Source organism: Chelonia mydas, chromosome 1 (assembly GCF_015237465.2).
Source record: "Chelonia mydas isolate rCheMyd1 chromosome 1, rCheMyd1.pri.v2, whole genome shotgun sequence".
Classification (NCBI taxonomy): Eukaryota; Metazoa; Chordata; order Testudines; family Cheloniidae; genus Chelonia; species Chelonia mydas.
Genome location: NC_057849.1, coordinates 114,928,414 through 114,945,221, shown reverse-complemented (window position 1 = coordinate 114,945,221; position 16,808 = coordinate 114,928,414). Strand labels below are relative to the sequence as shown.

The 16,808-nt window shown below is 41.6% G+C and overlaps 1 protein-coding gene across 3 annotated transcripts in view; it reads left to right on the top strand.

The window, feature by feature from the left end:
• IL1RL1 (interleukin 1 receptor like 1) overlaps positions 1-16,808 on the top strand; it is a 45,695-nt gene that overhangs the window by 3,374 nt on the left and 25,513 nt on the right. For all 3 annotated transcript variants that reach the window (XM_043536713.1, XM_043536704.1, XM_037897961.2), the window contains 2 exons: positions 12,118-12,188; positions 16,354-16,552. In XM_043536713.1, coding sequence (XP_043392648.1) covers positions 12,125-12,188; positions 16,354-16,552 — 263 coding nt within the window. In that variant the 5' untranslated portion in view covers positions 12,118-12,124. The remainder of the gene's footprint in view (positions 1-12,117; positions 12,189-16,353; positions 16,553-16,808) is intronic.

Here is a 16,808-nt window from a genome sequence, read left to right as displayed (position 1 = left end):
CTATGGCATATCAACCTCTTGTTGCTTGCTTGCGCGCACACACACACACACACACACACATCACCATCTTGTCACACACATATCACCCTCTTGTCACTCTCTCTCTCACACACACACACATACTCTCTCTCTCTCTCCGAAATTGGAAAGAGAGTTTGAGTTTGGACAATTTCTTAATCCAGGTAATATGTGCAGTTCTTAGAAAGCAGATTGCTACCTTTATTTTTTGTCATGTTGCTTAACAAAATAGCTCTAAAATAAATAGTAAAACAATTGTCATTTTCACTGGGATATATGTGTTACGGACACAGAACCAAGAGTTTCACAAAAACTCACTTGGAAGAAAACATTTCCGGATTTGGAGGAGACGGAAAGTTGTTCTGAACTGCTTCATGCTTATATAATTTCCAATATTCTTGATAACCTTCCATTTCATTACTGGACCAGAGGGTGTTTTTTTCACCTATGTGACTCTTAGTCTCTCTCAAATGATGAACAAATAGGTCCAGATTTTTAAAACTATTTAGGTGCTACTGTGCTCAATGTCACAAACCTAACTTATTTGTAAAAGGGATTTAGGCACTCAGTAGTCTATGACATACCCTTTTGAAAGTGAGGTTTAGTCTCCTAAATCAGTTAGGCATTGCAACGAGTGCAGCAATGGCTAAATAGCTTTAAAAATCTGGGCTATAATGACTAATGGATATAATATTTGTCTCTCTTCTTTCCCTGGAGAATATGGGGCTACGTTTCCCTATTTAGGAAGAACCCACAAATGGCAACAATTTAAAATTACTACCAAACTGGACCTCAGTTGTGGAATGAAGTCAATGGCACTACTTACATGCATAAGTGTTTGCAGGATCAGGGCCCCCAGTTGGATTCAGACTTGAGGTAACCTAGAGGTGGAAAGCTCTACATTCCTGTACCAATCCCCTGAATTAACCAGCTGCCAAACTGAGGCCTTTAAAAACAAGATTTAAAACAAACAAACAAAATATGAGGAACAAAGAGATGTGTTTTGATATTTATTGTGTAGAAAAAGCAGATTTTGAAAAATCTATGAAATTTGCCTAAAATTGCCTGAGAAGAGATTGCTTTCCTCTTTTGAATCTAATTAAAATTGTCTGAAAATGTTCAGCTAATGATCTAAATCAGTGGTTTTCAACCTGTGGTCCGCTGACTCCCAGGGGTCCACAGATGTGACTCTATAAGACGAGGCTGACCAAAACTGTGAATGTGTAAGACAGGCTGTGAGAGCTTGCTAAGAAGCATGACCTTCATACCAGACCCCAACACCAGGCTGACAAAGGAAAAGGTGAAGCAGAACAAAAGTGCATCTAAGATAAAATGTGCATTTGAAGCTAATGACCAGGGGTCAAATCCTGCGGCCCTTAGTTGGTTTTCACTCTGTCCTTTCTCAGCTTTCAGTGGAAGTTTGCCAGTGAAAAAGGACTGTGTGAAAAGTGGGTAAGGACTTCCAGACTTGGCCCCTGGAAAAGACATCGGAGTTACCAGCCATGAGTGAATTATACAGTGTTAAGATCAGATAAAGTGCTTTATCTGCTCGTTATGTACAAGCACCGATAAATGTGTAATTAAAACCAAAATTGACACTTGGAGCTACACTTGCCCTATTGTCAGAGAGAGCACTGAGGCTGAAAGGAGGCAGCATGCTTCAGTGAATAGGCCAAGGGACTGGGAGTCAGGACACTTGGGTTCTGAGCCCAGGTACATTCTACCTTGGGCAAGACACCTCACTATTCTTTGCCTTAGTTTCTCCATCTGTAAAATGGGACTAGTTGAACTTTTTTTGTAAAGCATTTGAGATCTATAGATTATGGAAAAACAAAGTGTTATTATCAATAAAAGGTTCTCTCAAGTGGCCTGAAAACCAACACAAAAAGCCAGATTATGTTTTCAGATACAACCACATAACTAGGGGGTGGCAACAGTATAGATTTCAGTACAGTCACTCCAGATACACACTGGTGTCCCACAGCAGAACGTGACCCAGTGTGTACTTCAAGCAAAATTGGAAGTTTAGGGGGAAATTTCAGGTAAACAAAAGCAACGTGTGTTAAGGAAAACTTATGTTATACATAAAAGAGGCTGAGGTTTTAGCCCCACTTCACAGCTTGATAAATGCCATGCAGGCTGAACCACAACAGAAATCATTAATAGGAGGATCAGTCTTATTGATCGTTACCTCACAAGCATCAAAGGTATGTGCTAGTCACAGTCATAGATTCATAGATTCATAGATATTTAGGTCAGAAGGGACCATTATGATCATCTAGTCTGACCTCCTGCACAATGCAGGCCACAGAATTTCACCCACCACTCCTACAAAAAAACCTCACACCTATATCTGTGCTATTGAAGTCCTCAAATTGTAGTTTAAAGACCTCAAGGAGCAGAGAATCCTCCAGCAAGTGACCCGTGCCCCATGCTACAGAGGAAGGCGAAAAACCTCCAGGGCCTCTTCCAATCTGCCCTGGAGGAAAATTCCTTCCCGACCCCAAATATGGCGATCAGCTAAACCCTGAGCATATGGGCAAGATTCATCAGCCAGATACTACAGAAAATTCTTTCCCAGGTAACTTGGATCTTACCCCATCTAAAACCCATCACAGGCCATTGGGCCTATTTACCATGAATATTTAATTACCAAAACCATGTTATCCCATCATACCATCTCAGTCTGTGGGGGAAGCTGTGGAAATCTTAGATATTGCCTAGGATTAAATCAATGGAGTGATTAGGAATTTCCAGTCTTATAACAGGATGTGTTGGGCAACCTGCCTATAATAAAAAAAGGGCTGTATGAATGTTCGGGGGAACAACTGAAGACATATGTAGTCACCATGGTTCTTTCAGCATTTTGCTTGGCTGCCAGCCACTAAGCATGAGAGTTGGAAGAGGAACACACAAAAAGGGTGTTATATCTCCTCCTACTGCCTTACGATGAACCGTGAAACTTGAACTGCAATTTGTAGAGGGAGATTGAATGAGGACTCAGGTGAGAGCTCTGAGTGGCTGTGCAATTCCATCCAAGTCAGTCTGCATCTGGAGTTCAGCCTATCTCCCCACCCAAAAGCCAGTGATAGGATGGATGCTTTTAGGGACTGGGGAAGATTGAATTGATGGGGCTGAGGTAAAGTGTGAGATTGTGGAATTCTTTGATGGATGAAGTAAGATTGAATTTGGGGAGGCAAGGGGAAGAAAATAGAAGGTTATTAGAGAAGTGGGTGATGAAAACATTTGGGGGAGGAATGAGAGTGAGATCCTGGCTCACTAAGACACCTCTGCAGAGAAAGTAGGAGTTTTTTGCTGATTGATTTGTTTGTCTTTGGAATGCACCAGATTGCACTAAATGGGAAGCATTTACCCTGCCAGGGCTTTATCCTTCCCCTCTGCTACTTCAACTTGATTTTCCTTCTTCCCCACTTACATCTGCAAATTACTCACTATTATGTGATGTGGTCAAATGGTTGCTCAGGTACTTTGTAGATACTTGCTGGTTTGGCCCTGGCTACTCCAATGCAATAAAAATAAACAATCCCCTCTTTTCAATGGAGGACTTCTATTGAATCCCGGTTGAAGCTGAAGGTGATAGAAATACTTCATTGGAAACAATGAAGCCAGGTCTATTGGATCTGAACAATCAGCATGCTATAGAAATATCGTAGAGCTTGGGGTCTAGACTGATCAATAGGTTAATGCACTAGCCTTAACCTCTGGAGGTCACATGATTTAAATCTCACTTAAGTGACAGCTATAAATAGGTTAAGTCGTGGCCTCTTAATTTCGGGTGGACATTTGTCTGTATAACAAAACCATCATATAGTTTGGCATAATTGGCAATCCCTACTCAGGAGAGTCAGAACTGGAGTAGTAGAGGAATATAGGTGAATTAGCATAGCTGTGTGTGGAAATTTGTAGCACACCTACTTACAGTAAGCACAGCTCTAGCCACTGTGTCTAAAATATGTCTAAAATTTCCAAAGGGGTGTGCACCTCCATTTGAAGTTTTTTAGGGGTCCACAAATGAAAAAAGTTGAAAACCACTAATCTAAATGGTCTCTAAAAATTTCCCACAAATTATTTGCTTTTATTACTGCGTGATGGCAGTGACGCTATAAAGTTGAGACTGAGATGACATTTTAGTTCTAAAATCTGATATTTTCTGTCGCTTCTGAATCTCCCTAAAAAGTATTGTATAAATGGACAGGTTTCAGAGTAACAGCCGTGTTAGTCTGTATTCGCAAAAAGAAAAGGAGTACTTGTGGCACCTTAGAGACTAACCAATTTATTTGAGCATAAGCTTTCGTGAGCTACAGCTGTAGCTCACGAAAGCTTATGCTCAAATAAATTGGTTAGTCTCTAAGGTGCCACAAGTACTCCTTTTCTTTTTGTATAAATGGAAACTCTCATATTTGCTCTAATTTCAGAAGTGATTTTTGTTATCACATTTAAAAAGTCTGAGAAAAATCCCCTGGCTACTATTGAGCTTACTATATTTGGAAGAAGGGGAAAAAAAGTCTAGCTAGATAGCTAAATATAAAAATGGTGCTTTTCAATCTGCTCTGAAAACTCAAAACCAACTTTTTTTTACACTTCGGGCTTGGTATGTGCATAGCACTAGATGAAGAAAAAATGCAGTAGCTTAGTTTGAAAATATTTGACGCTGTCAAGGCTGATTCCCCACTCTGGCACTTTGAGTGCAGAAGGTAGGGGGCCCGCAAGGACTCTAAAAATTAATACTTGCCACTTCAGGCTTATGTTAAACTCCCAAGGTTACAGCTTTTCTCTGACCTTTGACAGGGTCCCTCACCAAAGGCTCTTACGTAAATTAAGTTGTCATGGAATAAGAGGGAAGATCCTTTCATGGATTGAGAACTGGTTAAAAGACAGGGAACAAAGGGTAGGAATAAATGGTAAATTTTCAGAATGGAAAGGAGTAAATAGTGGTGTTCCCCAAGGGTCAGTCCTAGGACCAATCCTATTCAACTTATTCATAAATGATTTGGAGAAAGAGGTAAACAGTGAGGTGGCAAAGTTTGCAGATGATACTAAACTGCTCAAGATAGTTAAGACCAAAGCAGACTGTGAAGAACTTCAAAAAGATCTCACAAAACTAGGTGATTGGGCAACAAAATGGCAAATGAAATTTAATGTGGATAAATGTAAAGTAATGTGCATTGGAAAAAAATAACCCCAACTATACATACAATATGATGGGGGCTAATTCAGCGACAACTAATCAGGAGAAAGATCTTGGAGTCATCGTGAATAGTTCTCTGAAGACATCCACGCAGTGTGCAGCAACAGTCAAAAAAGCAAATGGGATGTTAGGAATCATTAAAAAAGGGACAGAGAATAAGATAGAGAATATTGTATTGCCCTTATATAAATTCATGGTATGCCCACATCTTGAATACTGTGTACAGATGTGGTCCCCTCATCTCAAAAAAGATATACTGGCATTAGAAAAGGTTCAGAAAAGGGCAACTAAAATGATTAGGGGTTTGGAACAGGTCCCATATGAGGAATGATTAAAGAGGCTAGGACTTTTTAGCTTGGAAAAGAGGAGACTAAGGGGTGATATGATAGAGGTATATAAAATCATGAGTGGTGTGGAGAAGGTGAATAAGGAAAAGTTATTTATTTGTTCCCATAATATAAGAACTAGGGGCCACCAAATGAAATTAATGGGCAGCAGGTTTAAAGCAAATAAAAGGAAGTTCTTCTTCACACAGCGCACAGTCAACCTGTGGAACTCCTTGCCTGAGGAGGTTGTGAAGGCTAGGACTATAACAGGGTTTAAAAGAGAACTGGATAAATTCATGGAGGTTAAGTCCATTAATGGCTATTAGCCAGGATGGGTAAGAATGGTGTCCCTAGCCTCTGTTTGTCAGAGGGTGGAGATGGATGGCAGGAGAGAGATCACTTGATCATTACCTGTTAGGTTCACTCCCTCTGGGGCACCTGGCATTGGCCACTGTCGGTAGACAGGATACTGGGCTGGATGGACCTTTGGTCTGACCCAGTATGGCCATTCTTATGTTCTTATGACCTTGGATTGGTAGATGCTGCCACCACCCAAGTGCAGAACACCTTTGAGAGACCAGGAAGGCTCACTTGGGAATTCCTTCCTGTGGGGTACCCTCAAGCCCTTTCACCCCCCTTCCAAGGAAGAGCTGAGAAGGAAAAAAAAGAAATCAGCTGTTGCCACCAGCTAATTAAACAACATGTGCACAAACCTCTTAAGACACAAAAATCCAATTCTGTTTTTAGAAAAGGTAAATTTTATTAATCAAAAAAAAAAAAAAGAAAGAAAATACATCTGGGAACTCAGGCTATTGCTAGGTTTTAATAAGCATCTACAAGGATTAAGCACTAAGAATAATTTTCTTGAGGTCCAGCTTAAAGGTTATGAGCAAAACAAAAACCACCTGGGGTTAGCACAGAGGAATCCACAAGCTATAGACATTTTCTGATCTACTTACATATCTGGATTTTTTAAATGAGTAGTTTCTAGGTATGATACTGATGATTTTTTCATACCTGGCCCAAGCTCTTACAGCATAGCTCTGTCCTGTTCACCTCTCCCCGGAGAACAACAACAGACAGACAAAAGGGGAGTCTTGTTTCAATTTTTAAAAAGTTCTAGCCTTCCCATTGGCTCTTTTGGCCAGGTGCCCACTCAATTCCTTTTACCTGTGCATAGCAATGAGACTTTTTAACCCTTTACAGGTAGAGCAATTAGAGAACAGGTACTAAGAGGGATTTTATAGCTACTGGCTGGCTGGTGTCCATAAAAGGGAGCTCCCCTTCCCCCGCCCCCGCTTCATTTATCACAGACGCTTAAATAAAAGGCTCAGGGCCGGCCCAGAACATTTTGGCACCTGAGGTGGGGAGCTCAAATGATGCCCCCTCACTTGGGCCAAAACTTCGAAAGGTCTCAATTCTGCCTTATTCCTGTTCTACTCCTCTCATGGTACTGCTCTGCTACCTACCCCAATAAAGGAGAACTAACAACTTAAAATGCCTTGTTCAAAAATTTTAAGTAACACTTAACTTTTCGATGCCTGAACAGCAAATGTAAATTTTCTTGTCTGCATAGTAAACACTGGCATTTTTATCTGTTTAAATAATCAAAGTGCTGCTTTCCGTGCCTTCTTTGTTGCAAAGATTTGAACTGCTTCCTGAAGGTCCACAGTCTGGGCCAGCTCATGCTCTATTGAGATGGTTGCAAGGCCGACCAGCCTCTCCTGTGTCATTGTGGAGCGTAGATGTGTTTTTATTAACTTCAGCTTGGAGAAACTGTGTTCTCCACTGGCAACTGTTACAGGAAGTGTTAGAAGTATGCGCAGAGCAACAAAAGCTTTTGGAAAGAGGGTCGTCATCTTATTTGTGCACATATATGTCAGAACAGCCTTTGGAGTTGATCCTGCTGAGATGTATCTTGAAAGGGCTTTCAGTTCATCACCTAAATCACTCGCATCAATATTGTGCATGTCATCGTGTGTCAACACTGTCTCTAGTGCTCTGCATTGCTGATGTAGGTCTTCTTCAGGTATAGTGAGGAGTTTTGGAATATCATAGAACATCCCAAATATAGTGCTGTGTTCCTTGAGCTGCATGAAACGTTCTTCAGCTGATTGTATTGCACAATCTAGCACCTGGTTAAAGAATTCAACTTTGAATTGTTGTTTGGGGTCTCTTATGGGATTATCCCATGCCTCATAATCAAAATGTCTTCTTCTTCGGTGACTCTTGTATTCTTGAATGGGTGGGAAAATAGCTTCAGTATGAAGTTCTTTTGTCAACTTCTGTGCACTTTTCAGAATGTTTTGAAATCCCTCATCTGACCGGTAAGACTGTAGGTATGACTTTACTTTGTCCAGTTGTTCCATTGCTCCAGATATATCAAGGTCAACACCTTGGAGTCTCTTGCTTACAACATTTATGTCAAACAGTATGTCATGCCACAACACTAAGCCACACAGAAATTTGAAGTTATGTATGTTTCTGGAGATTCCATTTCCTTCTCCCACGAACAGTTCCTGTTGTAGCATTATCCTCCATCATGGCAACTATGGCATCATCTATCTTCCCAATTTGGTGTTTGATAGGCTTTGTCGCCTCCACTCGACTTTCCCATTGTGTGGCACTCAGTGGTTTCGGTGTCAGAGAGGATGTTCCCAGATGTTGCTTCAAAATTTGCCATCGATGAGTTGACGCAGAGAAAAAATACATAGATTCTTTGAATTACATTAAGTAATTCAGCAGCCTCACTAGAAACTGATGCTGCATCACTGACCACCAAGTTCAATGAATGAGAACTGCATGGGAGAAAAAAAGCTCGAGGGTTTAACTCTCGGATCCATGTCTGCACTCCTCTGTTCTTTCCTCTCATGTTGGCACCATTATCATAGCCCTGACCTCTCATGTCAGCTACCGCAATTCCCGTATCTTCCAGCTTTTTAAGAAGCACATTTGTCATACTAGCTCCTGTAGTATCATCAATGTCCATAAATTCTAGAAAATGCTCTCTGACAGTCACCATTGCAGGGACGTTTTCACTAGGTTATGTTGTTGTTACAAAACGCACCTTTAAAGTCATGTGTTCCATATGGCTGATGTCAGGTGTGCAGTCCAGAATAACAGAGTAATATCTTGCTGACTTCAGATCTGCTACAATCTTCTGTTTGACTTTTGTTGCCAGTAACGGCATGATCTCATTTTGAATTGTTTTTCCAAGGTACTGGTGTGTGTCCATTTCTTGGGTGGTGACTCTTCTTAGATACTCCTGGAGTACAGCATCAAACTCAGCCATCAGCTCCACAATTTTAAGGAAGTTTCCATTGTTTGGCACATGCAGCTGATCTGAAGTGCCACGCAGTGCTAGGTTTTGGGTAGCAAGCATTCTCACAATGGCAATGAGCCTTTTCCGAACATTTTGCCAGTAAAGAGACTCTGATGCAATCTTCTGTTGATGCTGACCATCTATGGTGGCCTTTAACCTTAATCTCATCTCAAGCTCTTTCCAGCTATGGAATGCTCTCTGGTGATTTGCTGCCTTCTCATGGCATGCCAGATTTCTAGCCAGATTTTACCAGTCCTTTTGTTCCTGTAGAACCCAATGTGGCTGGAACATTAGACTGGAAGAGTTTGCAACAAAAACAGTATGCAGCATTCTGGGTTTTTGAGTACATAAGCCATGGCCTCTCCACTTTGTCACCATTGGGGATTTCATGCCAGTAATGTGTTGGATGAAAATGTCTATTTTCATTGTCTTTGGGGAACATGAATTTTTTCACTTGCTGTGGCCCATGCAGTACAAGGAAGTCCCTCAGGCTACTGCTCAAGTCGGTCCAGAGTCCTGGATCATCTAGACTTAAGGAACTAAACTCAGGAGCAGCTGTTTCTTGCGCCTCCACCACACTCTTCTCTGATCTACACTTTTCTTCAGGAATGTGCATGGTTACATTCATTTGAGATGGAGAGATGGATGCTGCAGTAGCCGCCAGGTCACCTGCACCCTGACTAACTGGAAGATCAGGCATCTCCTCACCACTCACATCCTCATTGGGGCCGGAAGGCTCACTGTGAACATTTGTGTCTATGTATCTCAGGAGAGCTCCTTCCTGCTTAGATAGAAAAGCTTCCTTTGCTTTCTTTCTTTTTCTGAGTGCTGCCCCAGAGCGGTGTTTTCTTCTTTCACTCATGACTGCTGATCTGTTCCAGCTATAGTGGCTCTCAACACCAGGGCCGGCTCCAGGCACCAACGAACCAAGGAGGTGCTTGAGGTGGCAAATGTAAAGGGGCGGCAGGATGTTGGGCTCTGGGGCGGCAATCCGCCCTCGGCGGCGGCAGGAATTTGGCTGCCGCTCCGTTACAGCGTGTTTCGCGCTCGGCAGCAATTCGACGGCCACACCATCGCTCCGCCTCCGTGTTCAGTGGCAAGGTGGTTTGTTTTTTTTTCCCTGCTTGGGGTGGCAAAAACGCTGGAGCCAGCCCTGCTCAACACTCAATTGAAGGAGACAAATAAGCAGGCTGGTAGCAGGGCCTGAGTGAGGGACGATATCAGCGTCTTAAGGGCCTAACTGGCTCCTACTACTTCAGTTGACTGCCTGTTCTCCTCAAGTGGGTTCAGGGAAGCAGCAGGAAACAGGAAGCTCCCTGAGAAGCTGGTGTAAATCAGTCCAGGCTCCTGGGGGTGCTAGAGAGGTACATAAGAGGCTCCTCCTCCTCTCTCTCTCTCCCTGCAGCTCCTGCTGCTTTCTGTTATTCCCTCTCACCTTTTCTCCTGCCTGCCTGTTCTGTCTCTTATGCCCTCCTTCCTCCAGCACAGCACTCCACCATCTCTGTGCATCTAGAGCAGAGAGAATACATATGCACCAGCAGCAGACACAATTTTCTACACTCTGGATCCTAGTGGCGCCCCCCAACAGTCTGGCACCTGAGGCGGCTGCCTCACTTCGCCGCATGGTAGTAAAGACAGTGTACTTAACACGTGCAGTATGTTACTTACTTCTTTTCCAATATCGTTCATGCTTTCTTTATCTCCAAGCTAAGTTGTTGTAATTCACTCCGAATTAGGGTTCTCTTGAAAACTGATCTGCAACAGATGCAAGATGTGGCTTCCCAATTATATTATGACATAACTTGAAGTTGTTGTGACATGTCATATTATGCGGTACTATTACTGGATATGTGACAAAAAATGGTAAAATAAAAATAAAATACAAGGTAAATGTTGAAAGCAAAATTTTATTTCGAAATGAAGTTTTTAAATTTTCCAAAACAGAGGGTTTTTTTGGCATATCCATTTTGTAGGAAATTTCAAAAATCTCAAATGAAATGTCAGATTTTCTTACAAAACAGAAATGCCGAATACGGTAAACTGTCACGGCTGCTTAGTTTAGCTGGATTGTATTTATTCTGTCTTCTGAGATGTTGTCTGGATTCTTCTTCCTAGTGTATGTGCAATGTGCCTCAGGTGGCACGTGACCAGGATTCATCACTGAATTTGGTCCACTGGTTGGATCATCAGCTTCCCTGCACCGGGCCAGGCACTGATAGGGAGTGAGACATAAATGCTGATCCATGCCCTCCGTGTGTGGATTGAGCTAGGGAAAGGCTATATTTGCAAATCTCCACAAACGAATACCAATTACACCATTTTTTCCCTAATAAAGTATTTTGCTGGGGAAGTGCTGAGCCATGCTGCTCAGTGTGAATTCTAGCAGGCATTGTGAAGTCTCCGGAACTTTCTGGTACTGTATGTAATGGGAGTATGTCTGCTGCTACACCCATTAAGAGGGTGCAGTGTGCACTCCCTTCTTTGCACATCTGTTTGGGCCATGTCTTCACCTCCTCTTTGGCTTCCTTAATGTCATTAATGGCACGAATCCTGCACAGTTCTTGTGCTTAGGTGATTGCAAGGGTTGAGGCTGACACCACCCTGCATGAGGAACACAAGATTTGGAGGCTTCTTATGCCTTACCTGCTATTATGCATTTGTGCATGGGGTTGAGTGCAGTCTTGGCCTTCATTAGAATACAGAGATATTTTTCATGCTTGGATAAGCCAAGAATTGTTCAACAGCTTTTGCTCAAACTTTTGGAACAAATTCACCTTTTAGCAAAGACCAAGCTCGGGAAAAATCAGCAAAAATGAATAATTTTTTCATAAACATAAGAATGGCCATCCTGGGTCAGTATCCTGTCTTCTGACTGTGGCCAATGCCAGGTGCTTCAGAGGGAATGAACAGAACAAGCAATCACTGAGTGATCCATCCCCCATCATCCACTCCCAGCTTCTGGCAAACAGAGGCTAGGAACACTGCTGTGAGCAACTAACACTGTAATGGCAGCGTCAACATAATCTAACTCTTGTATTAGTTTATGAGGCAAATGCTATAAATCATGCTGCAGAACTAGCATACTATACAGTCAGCAGCCCGTATGACTCGGTTTATCATCCCACTGTACTGTTATCTCTTAATCAATGTGCATCTTTATCTGTACTGCAGCGATAGTATTGTGGATGCAGTAAGAGAGCACTCTGCAAAATCCCACTCTTTCTTTTTATTTCTTTATTTAGAACCGTGATGGGCCTTCTGCACTTGATCCTGCTATCTACTTTCCTCTCAGTTTCCATGACATCAGAATCATGTAAGTCTCATGTTACAAATATGTGACTGTCTCTTCTACAGAAATAGCTTGAAAGTCCCCAAATAATGGACACTTTACTTAAAAGTAGCTGGCTTAGTTCAAGCCACCAAACACAGTTTAAAATTAGTCCCAGATAGTATTACCTAAGGTTATTAAAATACATCAACCACTGCCCGCCTCTGAGATATTAAACTAAGGGTCTTCACTAGCAACATTAAAGTGCTGCTTTAACATGGCTGTGTAGTCGCGGCACCAGCACTCCGAGAGAGCTCTTCCAGCGCTACAAAAAACCCACCCCCATAAGAAGAGTAGCTCCCAGCACTGGGAGTGCAGCTGTCTACACTGCCACTTTACAGTGCTAAAACTTGCAGCGCTCAGGGGGGTGTTTTTTCACGCCCCTGAGCGAGAAAGTTGCAGTGCTGTAAAATGGCAGTGTAGACAAGGCCTAAGCTTCCTTTGTCTGCTTCTGGTAGCTATGCAGGTGGAAGGTAAAGGTGCTTTATGAAAGGATAACTGGTACTCTAGGCCCCCATTCAACAAAATCACCTAAGCACATGGTTATGTTTCACTGAAGTCAAGCATATGTTTAAGTGCTTTGCTATACTGGAGCCCTAGCTAACATTTCCTCTCTCATTAAAGGTGATTTTTAATGTACATTGCTGTGTGAGATGTTGGCTAAATGCAAACATGACTGCCAGGCTTTCGTAGGCTGGGCTCGCCACCCTTATTTATGTTAGTAGTCCCTTCTGCTTCAATGTGACCACGCAAGTAAGGGCTCCTGGATTGTCTCTACAGCCACCATCTACCAGTGTAATATTATTTAGACCTTACATATCTCTCCTATCTAACTCACTGAATTGCATGTTGATTCGGACAGTGTGAATATGAAAGCAGCTATATAAAACACATTTCCGATTATAGGTTTCCATATGTGTAGGTTTACATATCAATCCCAATTGACAAATGAATTCAATTTATTTAAAAGCTAAATTCTGCTTAAAGTTGCACCAAGATAAGCTGCCTTGACTTCAATGGGTTTAGATCAAGTCCCTAGTCTCCTTTATAACTAGGCTTGGCAGAATTTGATTTAAAATTTTTTTGACAGATATTTCAGTGTTTATTTTTAAGCATTTTTTCAATCTTTATCAATTTAAATTTTAACATTTGTGAGAAATTATGTGGGGGTCACATAATTGTTTAATGACAGCAGATGTTAAGCTTCAAAAAGGTAAAGCTTTTAACTGTTAAAATACAAATTTTCAACATCACATCTGAATGTATACAAAGTAAACATCTTTAAATCAAACTCTCAAGCAGCATTTTTCGTACTTTGTAAATTTCAATTGTTATTGATGGAAGTAGTTTTTGCTGGTTTGTGTGTATATGGTGAGATCAACATTCACTGATACTTACCAATAAAAAGCTAATCCTTCCAAACCTATTTATAACCTTTCTCCTCCTCCTTTGTCTTTTTAAATGCTTCCATTTTAAATGCGTTCCTCCTTAGGCCAGGCAATGCTGTCACATCCTGATACTCCTGACACTTACCACTTCCCTTAAGTAGCTTTTGGGAAGGCAGTATTTCTAGCCTGACAATAAGTGTCTTTTCTGCCAGAGGGATTTTCTCCATAGTTCCATCCGGCTACCTCTTCTCTTTCTTGACTCCTCTCTTGTTTTCTCTCTCCTCCATCAGGTTGTCTAACCCCCACTCCCACTAATTCTCTCTCATCTCTCTTTTCCCCAATGTGTATGTAATTTTGAGACCCGAGTGTCTATCTCAGAGCAGCTGTTTCAGCATTTGGGTGCTCACACTGGTGCACAGCCAACTAAATAATCAATTTTCAGTATCTATGTACCTAAACTGTCACATAGGACTGGAAGAGATCTCCTGGGTCATGGTGGACTCCAGTCTTCTGATATCTCAGACAACCCTGTCATATAATCCCATTCATAAGTGCATTAAGCTTCATCCTAAATCTAGTTAGGTTGTTTTCCCCCAGTACTATTGTCGGGAGACTGTTCTAGAATATCTCTCCTCCTCCTCCCTCTAATTTCCATCCTACATTTATTCATGACCATTTTATGCCCAGTCTGAGCATTCAAATGTTGAAGTCCCCACTCTAGTTTGAAAATTGGGTGCAGTGTCTTTCCCCAATTTCCTGTCTCAATTTCTCCATTTGTTTTCCTTAACTTCTCATTTTATCCTGCTTCCCCAATTTCTCCTGTACTCACTCCCACTATTTCCCCCTCTTTTCACCTCTCCACCAGATTCTGGTATCCCCTCTCCTGTCCTTCTGGTTTCTTTTTCTTATTCTCTTACTTTCCTGGAACTTCCAGAACATTCTGCATTTTTGGCATGCATCCCTGATGGGGTGTGTATACAATCTTCCTTCCTCTACTGGTCCCTGTATAAACATTTCCCTTTAGAACCTCCTGCCTATGTGGTATTTACAGGCACCTAGATGATAATACAGTAACTCCTCACTTAACGTTGCAGTTATGTTCCTGAAAAATGCGACTTCAAGTGAAAAGGTGTTAAGCGAATCCAATTTCCCCATAAGAATTAATGTAAATGGGGGAGGGGGGTTAGGTTCCAGGGAATTTTTTTTTTGCCAGACAAAAGGCAGTATATACATTTTAAACAATTTTTAACAAGCAATTTAATACAGGTATAAGTTTTAAACAATTTTAAAGAAACAATTTAATACTACAATCATCATTGCTGAGTATGAAGCAATGGGAGGTGCCCCCGCCTTACCCCACACAGGCACAGCCCACGGGCACTGCAGACAATGAGGCAGGCAAGGAGGCTGAAGGTGCTGTAGGCTAGGAGAAGCACAGTGCGCAGCAGCAACGGCAGCTTCCCCTACTGTGCAAGCACCAGGGGCGGGGGGCTCAACCCTCACCCCCCCCCACACTCTACCCCTTCCCCCCAAGCCCCCACCCTTAACCCACCTCTTCTCCCCCCACCTCCTTCCCCTTTACACCGTGTCCTTGCTCCTCTCCCCTCCCTCCCCTGCCTCCTGAACACCGCAAACCAGCTGATTGCCCCACAGGTTTAAGTCCCTGCTCTGAATCAGGCAGAGCAGGGATTTTAACCTGAAAAGCAATATATTGCCACAAAAATTTTCAATTTCACTGAATTTTCCGATGAACAATTCCTGACCTTACTTTTGACTATTTGATTCTGGTATAATTCTGGACTTCCCTCTGTCTCACGTAGTGCTTATTAGTTCTATAAATAACTTATTACATCATTCATGAAAAGAAAAATTTAGAAGGAATTAAAAATTGAATAGGACTAAATTAACCCCTGTGCTGACTCCAGAAAGTCTGCTGTTGCCAGTGTTCCATAGTTTAACTATGAGAGTAAGAATCAGTGTCCTTATATGTTTGTTACTTCATGGAGCTGCTAATCAATTAACTAAAACCATAAAGCAATCCTATTGTCCACTATAATGTGCTCTGGTAATTTAGTTTCATACCAAATCCAGCCTAAATTCCTTTTTCTAGCTCACAGGAAACATGTTGCACTAACAAATGCAATCTGAACTTGAAGTGAAGCATTTGTAGCAATGGGTATATTGTATACTCATATGTTAATGAGAAGAGTATGTCACTTTGGATTTGCACTTATGTACTAAAAGCTAGTCCACACCTGAAAACTGCATTAATTCAACTTAAAACTGATTTAGTTAAACCGATGCAACCCCTGTGTGGTTACTCTTATATCACCTTAAACCTGGTTTATAACAGCTTAGTTTCCACCTGGTGCAACTAACATAAGCCAGGTATAAATTGATATGAGTGGCTCCCTCTCCAAGTTGCACCAGTTTAACTAACTCGGTTTAAAATTAGTTAAACAGGTACAGTTTTGCGTGTAGACCTGGTCTAAATTATACCTCAGCATACTGTTCCATGAAGAGTGTCTCAAGATATGATGCATTAATGATCATACAACAGCATGACTCCTTCTGAAATTTTATTGCATTTTCCGATTAAAAATGTGTAAAATATCAGATACTCACAGGGTGAAATTCTGGCCCCTTTGAAGTCAGTGTCTAAACTCCTATTGACTTTAATGGGGCTAGGATTTTACCCATAGTTTTGCCATGTATTTTTTCTCCAGCCAGGATTGGGAACTTTTTATTTTCTTCTTTTACAGTTCATGCAATGGAAGACGAAGCTTTGGTTGTAAAGTGTCCCCAAGACTGTCAAAATAGGACCGTCAGATGGTATCACACACAAACTAACCAGCTCATTCCTGCAGAAGAGGGTGGACGGATACATTCCTCTGGGCGATTTCTTTGGTTTCTGCCAACATCAAAAGAGGACTCGGGAAACTACACTTGTGTTACATGCTAGTAAGCAGAACACTGAAAAATGAAAGTTTTAAGGCTATAATAAGCACAGATGTCTGTTTTAGTTAGATGGATAGTTATCCCAATCTGTATAATCTCACTTATTTTCATGGTATCCATCTGAATCCCTGAAACTTTTATATGCCAATTGCTATTTTTATGTGGCCATTTCCCCCACATCTTTTAACTGCAAGAGAAATACAGTATCACGTGCATACGTATGAAGCAAAAATAATATTCAGTAGAAATTGTAGGTTAT